The sequence below is a fragment of the Gouania willdenowi genome, chromosome 1, assembly GCF_900634775.1.
Source record: "Gouania willdenowi chromosome 1, fGouWil2.1, whole genome shotgun sequence".
NCBI classification, from domain to species: Eukaryota; Metazoa; Chordata; class Actinopteri; order Blenniiformes; family Gobiesocidae; genus Gouania; species Gouania willdenowi.
Genome location: NC_041044.1, coordinates 21,199,336 through 21,212,676, shown reverse-complemented (window position 1 = coordinate 21,212,676; position 13,341 = coordinate 21,199,336). Strand labels below are relative to the sequence as shown.

Sequence of the window (13,341 nt, the reverse complement as noted above, 5' to 3'; positions counted from 1 at the left end):
GACGAATTTGACGCAGCGCTGAACTGGCGAAGCCGCACCTCCAGGAAGCTCTCTGCCATGATTGACATGTAAACAGACAGGCCCACAAAGGTGAGCATTTCAGCATCCTTTGCACAGTGTTATGTATGTATTTTCTACAGTCTATTATGTACCGGTGAATGCCCCGCCCCCACGCTCTGTCTCGTGTTTATAAAGCAGCATGAGCTCGGCTACAGAGTGGGTGGGAGGAGGGTGGGTCGTCCTCTGGCCCTACGTCACCGTGCGGGAAGGATGAAGTCAGTGTCCTGTCTATAGACACGCCCACTCATGAATATGCATAAGTTGGCCGTGAATCAGTGTGTTTGTGTAGAGTTGCTCAGAAAGTGACTTTTCAGAGGCTAAAAGTCTGGAAAACAGGCGAGTTTGGGAAAATAAACCTGTGTTTTTGTTATGTTTTTGGGGTTCTGACATGGGACCTTTAATCTATTCTCACAAACACGTGCACACAAAGACACACAACTGTAAATGCACTAAAATAAATGATAGTGTCTGCTTTTATTTGACAATGCATTATTCTTGATACAGGAATAAATAAAATATGGTTTTGTCATGGCAAAGAAGCAGAGATGAAAGTAATGGATTACAAGTACTTATGTTACTGTAACTGAGTTGCGTTTAAGGACACTTGTACTTTTTTGAGTATATTTCCAAATCAGTCATTTTACTTATACTTAAGAACGTTTTAAAAGATGTAAAGTAATTTGTTACATTTCTACACCCAACCTTTACTGAGTAAATTATTATTATTTTATGTCCAATTCATGGTCTTACATTATTATGTTGTTACCCACATGGTACATATGGCGTGGCACTGCTTTCGAGTTCATGAATGTATCCATACTTAGAGCCTGAGAATTATTATTATATTTTGAATTGAAGTCAATGGTGATATTTTATTTTTAGAAAAGCAAAGTAAAGTAACTACTAACTTTTTTTTGAGTACTATTTAATTTAACTACTTTTTACTTGTACTTGGAGTATTTCATGTTGTATGACTTACTTGTACTTGAGTGCAAGTAACAGTACTTCTACTTGAGTAGGATATACAGTATGAGTACTGAGCTTGATTTCTAGGACCTTTGTGTGAGGTTTGCATGTTCTCCCAAGTTTAATGGAGTTGCTAAAGTTTCCTACAGGAATGAATGCATGCAAGTATGTTATTGTCTTTGATTGTGTGTTAGCCCTACAACAGACGTGGCTACCTGTTTACCAGCAGACCCCTGTGACCACGCACATGATGTAATACATTCATTTGAAAATGTCCAATTATAATTTTCTGCATAAAATTCAAAAGAAATGAAAATGAGGTAACACTTTAGTTTAGGGAACACCTATTAATCATGAATTAGTTGCTTATTAGCATTAATAACCTATTGGCTCTCAGTACTTATTAATGCCTTACTAGGTACTAATTAATGTCTTATTCTTATTATACACTTAATGGCAGTCTCACAGTCCAAACAGGGTTAAGGTTAGGATTAGGATTAGGATTAACCATAATCCTATGCCTAGCATGTTGAGATTTTAATTCATATACAACAACTTCCTTCCTTACTACTAATAAGTAATAATTCTGAGGGAAAACTCTTAGTTAATGGCTTACTGGTTGTATAATAAGGCCATGCAGAATAAGATATTAATAAGTACTTAATAATGAAAATTAATTAATATAAACAGCATTGTATCACTTAACATTTTTGGATTATTTCTTACACACCTATTCGCACGCCTTTGATATTAGGAGCAAAATGACGCCTAATGCTGTGTACAGCAGTGCTATTGGAATAGCGACCTGTGGGGAAACATGCAGCCCAGCTTTAAACCACATGTGGACCAGGCCAAGGTCCATCAAGAAAGCTGAGAAAACACAATGATGTTAGAAATCCCTACAGACATTGAACTCAACACTTCATGTAAAGACTACCAGCACAAATGCTCTGTACAAATGTGAATAACATTTAATTGTAGTTTATTATACATATACGTTAGTGTTGGTTTTAAATTACACTTAATTATCAAGTAACACATGATGTCATGGTGGAATTCATTTATTAATCGTTAGCACCTGCTGTAGGCTACAGCAGTGTTACTCAATAGGGGGTACGTGTAACCCTTGGGGAACGCAATGGCATGACAGGAGATACTAGAGAGAGAGAGAGAGAGAGAAAGATATATATATATATATACAGTATATATATATATATATATATATATATATATATATATATATATATATATATATATATATATATGCCATATGTTAATCTCTAGTGTTTCAATATTAATACATACTGTACAACAATAATATAAATACTCAATAAAAAATAAAAAATCAATAAAAATACAGAATGTAAAACCCAAAAAACTTTAGAACTAAATCTATCCAGGAGCCACTAAATCAGTGTTTTTCAACCTTGGTGTTGTGACCCCATGTTGGGTCGCCTGAAATTTCTGAAAAATTAAAACAGATTTTTGAAATGTTTTAATTATTATTCAACAACTGTATTTCTATACTTTCACTTTTAAAAATCTAGTTCAACTAAAATATAGTAAAAAAAAAATAAAAAAAAAAAATAACTGAGCTCAAACATGATCAAAAACTAATTCAACAAAAAAATGTCTTTGGGGCCACTAGAACTTCCTGATATCAACATGGGTTCACGATCTGCATTAAATGCACTAAATACTGCTTATTTAAAAAATATCACTCATTCATTCCATCATTATGCTCTATAGATGTTTTTAAATATATTCTATGCACAATGTTGTAGCCCCACTGGGCTACAGGATCGGAATGGTCTGCTGGTGCTTTTCCCAGCTTTCATTGGGAATGGACTATGGTTGCATTTCAGAGTTAAACTACCATCCTATATTACACGGACATGCTGAAACTCATAATTTGGGTGTTGCAGATTTTTTTTTTTTGGATTGCCTGAATTGTGTAACTGTTATCTCAGACACTGAAGGCAATGCACTCATAAACACTTCATCGCTTTCTTGCTGGTTGTAATCTTAGAAACAAACAGCTTGATTTTCTCATGAGAATATATAGAGTGCACTGCCAGAGAAAGTAGAGAAAGCAAACATCTGTTAGGCATATGGCAGATATCTGTCCACTTACCTTTGAAATCTCTCATTTCCCTTCATTGAAAATCCACACCTGTGGCCAAATCTAATCTCCACTTCTAAATGGAAACCAGTCCTAATGACACAGTGTGTGTGGGTTTATTAAAAATGAAAAATCTGCTAATTAAAGCTGGAAGGGAAAGCTTGAGACCTGGCATATAGATAAGAGGAAACTTGTATAACTGGAAGTCATCTTTAAAAAAAAGGTTAAGACATCTTAATCTCTTTAACGCTGAAACTGGTATTCATGGTTTTATAAATCAGTGATGACGTTGCCACAGCCTTTGGTCTGAGCTACAACATAAGATTTAACATTTATAACCAGGACTGAGTGGAGGATGCTGAGTGGATGAATAAAACTGGTTTAAAAACGTGCACTTTAACCTGGCAGAGAAATTACGAAAAAATCATATTCCAAATATGGTTAAAGTCTGTTTGCCATATAAATGATTTTAAAGCCTCTGAGATGTAACCAACATGTGTACTTTCTGTTTGATAGCCTAACAAACTTTTTTCTGATTCTTACATTTTAAATGCATTTTGCACCATCTAACAATTTTTTTCTTCTTCTATAAAGTCCTTGGTTCCTCTTTGTAATTGCTTATTTTGTTTTATACATTGTGAAGTTTATCTGGCCAAACCTAGACAAAGTATTTCAATATTGCTTTATCCCCGGCTTTGATCCATTCAAAGTTAAGTTTTCACCTTTTTGTTTCATTTAAGAACAAGAAAGAAATTCTGAAGAAAACCAATAGATTCACACTAATCTAATAATGGCAAGGTGTTCCTAACAAGGTCACGAGTGAGCGTAAATTCAAATGACATATTTAATCCCAGCGCTAATGTTATAACTCTTGTTCTAGTCCAGTGGTTCTCACACTTATTTGGTTCAAGTACCCCCTTTCTCTTATTTCTGAATCCAAGTCCCCCCTTTGTTCGAGTTACAGTGTAACAACTAGAGAGCATAATGATGGAATGAATGAATGAGTGATAACACATTTCAAATAATGAAGAAATAAGTGCAAAGAAACAGTATTTTTTTAAGGAACTTTAGCTGAACTAGATTTATATTTCATTAAGTGAAAGTACAGAAATACAGTTGTTTAAGATTGAGTGTTGTTTTAATTGAAAAATGAAAAAATTGAAAATTCTCTTCATTTTTCTGAAATTTCAGGCGACCCCACATGGGGTCCCGACCACAAGGTTGAAAAATACTGATTTAGTGGCTCCTGAATAGATTTATTTCTATAGTTCTTACCAGTTCCGAACGTCTCACGCCTGGTGTGGGACCAAGACACTTTATTTGTTAATTTCCACTCTCTCTCTCTCTCTCTCTCTCTCTCTCTCTCTCTCTATTTGAGAAACACTGCTTTAGTCATAGCCTATTGTGCTCTCTATGCTTCTGAAAATAGTAGTTAAACTATTTTCATGGACATCCAGTGAACTCCATGCCCTGATCAGACATCATAACTGTTTGGTCTCATCATCTTGACACTAATGTATTCTGCACAGTAAAGGACCGAGTGTAGCTCCACACTCAGCGGCAGTCCATCACTGCTGAGTCCCCCGTGGGCAGTCCTGATGTTGCCTTTCGCTCTAATCCTTTGACCAGTGAGCACACACGCATGCGCACACACACACACACACATACACACACGGAAATGCTGTATTTTTCAGATAGTGATGAGTCATCTTCAAAATCACCCGATGAACAATGTTTCAACCCACAAAATGAATATAAATGCACGACATACTGTTCTTTTTAAAATTATCACAAATATCAGGTAAGAAGAAAAGTGTGTAACACCTTGAATTTGTTATTTTCTTTTCATAGTTTAATAGAAAACCAAAGTTGAACAGTCAATAGGCAATGTATTTAAGTTTTGATACAGTTTTTTTTCCACTCATTGAAAAGAAGCAGTTTTATAAACAGAAGTCTCTAAAATAAATCTACAAAAAGCACTGAAGATAATGAGATGTTGGTTTGATATACAGTATTTGCACAGTAAATGCCTCTATATTTCTAATGTTCAGATATTTCAACTGCAAAAGTCAGTGTTCAAACTAATATACATGCATTTTACTATTATTGCATTTGTTAGTTAAAAACTGCTGGAATCTTTTCTTTTTTTCATAGGCACTATTTCAGCAAAATAAGCCTTTTGTTCCTCTTCATATAATTCTAGGTATTTTTATCCTATTTGATCACAAACAGCACAAACATTTGAAGTCTTTTTGCTACAACATTCCAGTATACGTACATACAGGGATGCTCTTCCGACCGTTGTTTCACTTGGCATTGCACTCTTGATAAGAGAGAATGAACAGTTTGACCTCGAGGAAAAGAGAGGAGTGTGACATTCAGTACCTCTGTTCTGCTACTCCAGGACGGAGGAGGGAGGGGTACGGACGCAGCAGTTGGGTCGTCTGACATTTTGCAGCATTGACCTGAAAATGTTCCGCTGCCTCCTTTTGTCCTTTCTGCCTCGTCTCGGTGAATCACCGGCAGGTACTGACTTCCGGAAAGAGGTCTGGGCAACTATCTTCCTCTCCTGCTCCTTGATTTTACACTGCAGATGGCTCTGAATGGCAAACCCAAGAGATTCTGGGTCCACAGACGCCCCATAGACCTCCCAAGTCATCCCTTGCTCATCCCAGACAACATCATGAACACCTTTTTCTTTCTCCTTCTCAGAATCATCTTCCTCTTCAACATTTCTATCTGGTTCCACCTTCTGTTTACTATACACTGCCCCTTTCCCTTGGATTTCCCCTTTAGGTTGTTTGCGTTTTTCTTCAGGGTGCCAATCTTTTTCTCCAGTTTGATCTGGCTGTGGTGTAGCACCCGATGTGGTTTTTAGCTGACCCTGATCAGCCTTGGCTGTAGCTGCAGCCGGACACTGTGCTGTGTTGTTATTGACAGTAGATTCCGACTTGGAAACAGCCAATGCCCCTGAGGAAATCCCCGATTTGAATGAAAGAGCATCAGTGGATGATGCAGATATCTGAGCCCCAGACATTTTTTGGGATTTACCTGTTCCATGTTCCTTTTTGTGATCAATGTGGATCTGATAAACTGGCTGTATGTTGCACAGAGTCGGCCCAGAGTCTTTAGGTTTGGCTCCTAGTCTGTAATCGTCCTGTTTGGATGATGTTTCTGCATGGACACCAGAATCCTGAAAGGAGCACATCTCTGCTTCAACAGTGAAGCTATCAGACTTTAGATCAGTCATAGCTGCCTGTGAAGGGTGTTTCTTGTGATGGGTACCATCATTGACCTTGCAAACAGCAACCTGGCTCTGTAGCGCCTCCCTTAAAACTGCATCACTGCTCGAACGCAGTAGACTCGGACTTGTTGCTACAGCCTTGCTGCACATCTGGGCAACTGCCTGAACCTCCATGTCATGACACTTCTTGACTGGAGCTGGCGATGTAGACACAGTCATTGTTGAAGCCTCCCTGTACATTGCGCTCTTTAGGAGCCCTTCAAGGGCACTGGTGTTCATCTGGCTGGTTTTCACAGACCACTGCATGGATGCAGCCTGGGGCGGAGGAAAAGACTCTCCATGCTGACCATAGGGAGTGTTACACGCAGGCTGATGAGTATTTGTAGAGACTTTTATAACCTTTGTTGCTGGACCAGCATTCTCTGAACGGTTTAAACACGAGTTCTTACTTGTCTCTTGGTCCTCTGCAGTTTTCCTCAGAGATGGAGATTTAGTTGAACTAAGAGGATTTCCTTTTCCTTGTTTAGGTTTTGGTGAACACTCTATGTGATCCGGCTCATTATTTTTCTGGGATAGAGCAGAATCTTTGGGTTTGTTAGAAGATATGTTTCCTTTATTGTCAGGTTGAAATCCAGATGAACAATCCTTCAGTTCAACGGGGTTGTGATTTTTGTCATTTGCAGGAGAATATTTATCACCTTCCCTCGGTGACTCAGCTTTAGCGGAGGAAATCACATTTGGACTTTCTCTTCTGCAGTCATTATTGCGAACTTCCACCTTTGATGGAACCGTTGTAGACACATTTGTCTTACACTCATCCACTTTATTAGTCGATGGTGATACTTCCATGTTAGCGTTAGAATCTCTCTGATCGTGGCTGGTTAAAGGGAGGTTAGGCAAATGTTCATCTCCAATAGGCACATTCTCAAGCAATACCTGGTTTCCATTACCAGGTATGGCTTTGTTGGAAAGAGGGCTTTTAACTGGTTCAACTTCCTTGGAAGCCATTTTTTGGGGATGTTGGATGACATTACTGGTAGCAGGCATTAGAGACTGGCTGTCATGCTTGTCAGGAGATGAGAGAGAGGGCTTTGCCGAGACCTGAGAGAGTTTGAGTTTAGGATCTTTAGCCCAGTTGGCGTTGGATTCCTTATTGCCAAGTGTGTCCACCACAGCCAGCTGAGGCACCATCTGTACGGTCACTGTCCTTTCCGGGTTAGTTTCCATGATTCAACCTCAAAGGGAGAATGGAATCCAAAGACTGAAACAGACATTCAGTGGGATGGAAATTGAAAAATGCAGCGCCCTAAAAGAAGAAAACAAAAAGAGTTCTAAGAGACTTTTCTGTACAAGACTCAGTAAATTTAATCCTTTCAAGTATGAAAATTACCCCACCTTCAAAAAACACTGACTCTCAACTTTATATCAGATATATGACTGATGAATGAATTGTTTATATGCGTGTTGTTGTTCTTCTGTTCAAAAAGAATAAGTATTAAATCAGTATATAGATACATACATATTTAAAAAAATAATAAAATGAAAAAAAAAACATATATATAGGTTTGGGAGTTTGTATCGTAGTCTTTTTCAAGATGGAGTCCTTGGGGCCCCATTCTACATACATTACCTCTGAGGATAATTGATTTTCAGTCCTATACAATCCTTAAATCTTGAATCTCTGAATTGCTTGAAAGAATGGAGCACCTGTGATCTGTATCTTAACTCTTTACTTTTTTCGTTTGGTAGTTAAAGAATGTATGATTTCATTAAAAAGAATTTCTGATTGAAACTCTAACTCTAACCCTGTCCTGTCAGAAGACGTGAGCATGACTTCTCCCACCGGATTGGAAGAACAAGCTTAAAGATGCAACTGAACATGATTGGTCCACAGATTAAGAAGGCTCTTGAAATGCTGTAATTCAGGTGTCCTGGAGGGCCACCAGTCCACCAGGTCTTCACCAGGTCTCTCTGCTTGAGCAGGGACACGTTGAAAACCTGGTGCACTAGGCGTTCGGACACCCGTGCTGTAAGTAACAGTATCTTTTTGTGCTCTGACACTAAAGAGAAATTAAGTACAAAGTCATGAAGGATTTGTTCTTCTGGGTCTCAGTTGCTCCACCTTTGCATTATGTCATTCTATAGGTAGTGAAGTACACATACCTTGTTATTATGTGACTACTACTGCCTACGCAATTAGATTTTTAATTTCTAGCATTTCACTTTCTATTTGCTTTTTATGCTTTTTTTTTTTTTTACCTTTCTACAATTGTAAACAAATATATGTACTTTGTAATCATCATGTCTAAAATTGGCTCATCACTTCCTTCAACCCCATAGGGGGATGTTAAATGTAACTTGACAGAAGAGATGCAACAACATGGCAAAATAAATAAAGCCGACTGAGGCTTTAAGTGAGTCTTTGAGTGAGATTTACAAACATCGACAGCTCACACAGCTACACAGACAAATTTAAAACAGGAAACAAAAAAAGACGAAAGTAATGACTAAATCATAGTCTTCAAAATAAAGATCACTGATTTTGTCTGCTTCAACGAAGATTTGTAGTGTTTTCAAGTTGTTGGTTGAATATTAAAGTAGATTTGCAATGTCAAGGGAATCAATTACTCTGAAACCTTTATTTGGCCTACAAGCCTACGCTAACATTAGCTTGCTTTAGTTTCAAATAATCAAAATATTAATAATTACATTTGTTTGATTAGCAGCTGGCTATTATTGAAAGAATCTGCTCTTGAGAACATCTCATAGAAAGATTAGGATGGTTAAAGTTATGGTACCTTTCAAAATAAAATAATATACAATGAACTCGCGCCCTATCCAGGATGTGCCCCCCGCCAAGCAGCAGGAGATAGAAACCAGCAGGCCCCCGCAAACCTGAACAGGAATAAGTGGGATGCATGATGAAATAATAGAATAAAAACAGGAAGGAAATGGAATAAAGTAAAATAAGAGCACTCAGAGAATGTGAACCTCCGCCATGCTCAAAATCTCCTTTTTGTCAGATATTCACAGTTATCTGAATTGGTGATCCATAGTAAAATGATTGTTCTCACTTTAAAGACAATACAGTGAGTCAAAACGTATGAGTGCCCCCAATTTTGGGGGGAAAATTGCGATAAAATGCACAACATGGTTCTGATGTCAGTGGAGTAATTGAGGAACCAACCCAACATAACTGAGTCAAATTCCATAAAAATTGGTCAATTGAGAACTGCGATATTATTATTGTTTAAATTTTGCCAATCATAAGAGATAGCAATTTTGGGAGTTTTCAAACTGATCCTTAATATATCAGTGTACTGATCCGGATCACCTCCAAATTGTAATGGAATCTTCCATGGCATAAAGTCTATCTTTGGTTAAGAATTCATCAAAATCTGTTTAAATGATTTTCATATTATCCTGCAAACTGACAAACAAATAAACTAACAGACAGACAATTAAGTAAACGCCAGTAAAAATATTACTTCCTTGGCAGAGATAAAACAAAACAAGGCACTTTTACTCCATCATTTAGTCTTGGGGCTGATGTCTTTTTGACATCCAGTAAAATAGATGTAAAAGGGTTGGACAGCCCTTACGATGTCCTCTGACTCATTGATATTCAGCAGTGACCTGTAGCTTTATTCAGGAGTGTGAGCTATCTGATGCCTTTGAGTCAAACAACAAGTTTTGATCATTACTTTCAGGCGGCCACGGGGTTACACAATGAGGAATAGTGGGATCCCTGATTGTTATTTCAGGGAGCCCCTGCAAAGAGAGCATCAGTAGGCCTTTTCTATTTCACTCACATTATTGGTGATAATTGATCCTGTGATGCTGTGCAGCTCATCTCAGTGCACCCAATGTTCTTCTAGTGATAAATATATATATATATGGAAGAATAACATAATGCCAGGGTTGGGGTAGTAACATTTTGAATTACCCATGATCAATACAATTCAATCACGATTAGAGTAACCAGCATTTTTTCTAATTATAATTAAATTACTATTATTTTTTATCCCCAGAAAGTAAATTAAAATGATGTTCTCAATCACTAAAGTTCAATTACAATTAATCACAATTACTGAGCCTGAAATAAATAACCTAATAAAAGTCAACCTTCCTCTTGTGTTAGCTTTCTGTTAGCATCTCTTATGATAATAGGTCCTAAATCAGCTGTAAAATACATGGGGAAAAATAATGTCTATGATCTAATTTTATTGGTTACCTTGTTAGGCTTCCTAATCAATGAAAATATAGGTTTTTAATATTTTTGGTGTGGGTGTCAGAGACTTTTTTTGGTCAGTAAAACCTTGATTTAATTTTTTTTTTTTTTTCAAATGGTAAAATGTGGGAATATGAAACATATTTTAATAATTAACTACATATGTGTAGAAGTGTACATAGAACTGTAACATGGTTCTTCAGTTTTGCGTAAAAATTATAATTGAGAATTTTTTTTTTAGAATTTTCATGGCAGTTACAATTATCTAAACTCCATTACAATTTAATTATGATTACGACAGCAACAGATTTTTAAAATTACAATTACGCCATAACTGTAATTAATTATCAATTATGCAATTACAAATATAATTGACCCCAGCCCTGCATAATATTGAATGTAATGTTTTTTTAAATAAAACTGAGTAGGTTAGACCCACCTTTAGGATATATTATGTGTGAATATGAACACCAACCCATGCAGTAGATGCTGGTCCATCATTAGGTGCTAATAATAAGAGTATGGAAACATGTTTCAAAGTGGACTCAGCAGTAGATCAGTAGATGACTGGTTTGGGTCATGGGCAGGTGTGTGTGTGTGTGTGTGTGTGTGTGTGTGTGTGTGTGCGTGTGTGTGTGTGCGTGTGTGTGTGCGTGTGTGTGTGTGTGCGTGTGTGTGTGTGTGTGTGTGTGTGTGTGTGTGTGTGTGTGTGTGTGTGTGTGTGTGTGTGTGTGTGCGTGTGTGTGTGCGTGTGTGTGTGTGCGTGTGTGTGTGTGCGTGCGTGTGTGTGTGTGTGCTCTGCTACTATGCATCTGCTGCCTGTCTGTTGTCAAAAGGCAAATATTTATGGAAAGCACATCCTGACTGTAATTAGATATTCACAGTGGCCGAGCTTGTTTTACCTGCAGCAGTTTATGAGGGAATAACAGGCTGAGGAGTGTGCATGCTGAATATCAATTCATGCAAAGCTGCCAAAAGGGGAAACACAGGCACATGCACGACCTATCCCGGCCATATAAGATCCCTATCTACCTATAATATGCAGAAGTGTGACTGGTGTGATTATGACCTTGCATGCTGTTTTTAATAATCACAAAGAAAGGATGCATGTCTTACCTTGAGAGCTGCTTCACGTCCCGTACCGCAGCGCAGGGCGCAGTTTGCTGCGTCCGTATCAGGGAGATAAATCTAAAGCTCTTGGAATGAAAATGGAAAAAAAAAAAAAAAAAAAATCAACCCTGTCAGTGACACCAAAGCCACGCCCTCCACCAGAACACACGGCTACTGGGAGTGATCGATTCCGCACAAAAACGAGCCCAAAGCCCTCAGCATGCAACCTGTGCTGACCGATGAGTCCTTGCTCTGAGCTCTGTCAGCTACACATTATCATGCTGGAACTATGAGCACCGTGTTATCCCGTTAGATGGAGAATGGGTGAACGGGGAACAAGCATTGATCAATCAGACGTCCTTTCTTAAAAAATGCCCCTCGTGAGGATCATTGTCATGTTTTACCAAGCTCTGCTTTGTTTTGGCTGCGCCTTGTCATCCAGATTTATGGCTCTCCCTGCATGCAGTGTGGATGCGGAGAATGGGATCAGGAACATGTGCATTCACTTTAAATCTGCATCACTTTAAGGATCCATGTTTTTTTTTTTGTTGTTGTTGCTGAAGATTTGCTGCATAAATCACATTTATTATCAAAATTATATGGCCTTCAGTCGCCCATATATATATATATATTTAAATATATTTTGTTCAAACAATTATCAGAATGGATAAAAGTATAGTGAAGGGGTGACTGCTAAATACTCTAATTGATCAGTATTAACTAAGTAATGAGTGCAGTGGATGGAAGTTGTTGCATCTGTCTGTGTGTATTTACCAAAATTCACATATTCTCATAATTGTTTTTCCTGCTAGGATGACTTTAATAACAGCATCACAGCCCTATATAATCAGTAGAAAATATTTCTTTAAGTTTGAGAACTTCGTCCATTTTTTACCTGATAACACAACATATAAAAAAAGGGAAACAAAACAAAAACTACACTAATAAAACTAAATATTCATCTGTGGTTGAATGAATTCAAGCACACGCCCCAAACGGTGCTTTAATAACTGGAATCTGGCGGTATCTAGTGGCTATTGTTGGTAATACAGGGAGCCCATTAAAAATAATTATTTCTATGTGCATGCAAAAAAACATTGCCAGAAACACACGAGACACCTACATAAATACTCAAAACAGTAGATAAAGTGCACCACTACTCCAGAAACGCACAAGGTGCCTACAAAAATGCACAAAATGACAGAAAACATATACAAAACGACAACAAAAATACACAAAATGAGAACAAATTAAAAAAAAATGATTCCAAAAATACACAAATGACATAAATACACAAAATAAATCCAGAAACACACAAGACACATACAAAAATAGACAAGAATGACTCCCAAAACAACAGATTTACACAAATTAATTTATAAAATATTTACAAAATGCCTTGTTCTTTGCTGTATTGTTGCTCAGATTGGTCATTATTCTAATTCTGTAATGTGGCCCTCATAACAGTCAGACAATCACATTTTTGTGGCCCCCACCTCTCTGTATTTATTTTCTTTCTATTGTGTTCTTGTCTGGTTTCACGGGCTAGATGCTATTTTCTTAAAGCATATTGGAGAATGTTTGTTTTGAATGGCAAATCTAGAATCT

General features: G+C 37.5%; 1 protein-coding gene across 2 annotated transcripts; it reads right to left on the bottom strand.

The window, feature by feature from the left end:
• Positions 1-5,093: 5,093 nt before the first annotated feature.
• gprin3b (GPRIN family member 3b) lies at positions 5,094-12,066 on the bottom strand. Of its 2 annotated transcripts, XM_028451791.1 has the most exons (3): positions 11,740-12,066; positions 5,534-7,698; positions 5,094-5,471 (listed from the first exon to the last, which is right to left on the bottom strand). In XM_028451791.1, the coding sequence occupies exon 2, from the start codon at positions 7,617-7,619 to the stop codon at positions 5,544-5,546; it is 2,076 nt and encodes a 691-aa protein (XP_028307592.1). In that variant the 5' UTR covers positions 7,620-7,698; positions 11,740-12,066; the 3' UTR covers positions 5,094-5,471; positions 5,534-5,543. The 2 variants fall into 2 exon arrangements, with proteins under 2 accessions (XP_028307592.1, XP_028307583.1); XM_028451782.1 differs by having other exon boundaries at positions 5,095-7,698.
• Positions 12,067-13,341: the final 1,275 nt, after the last annotated feature.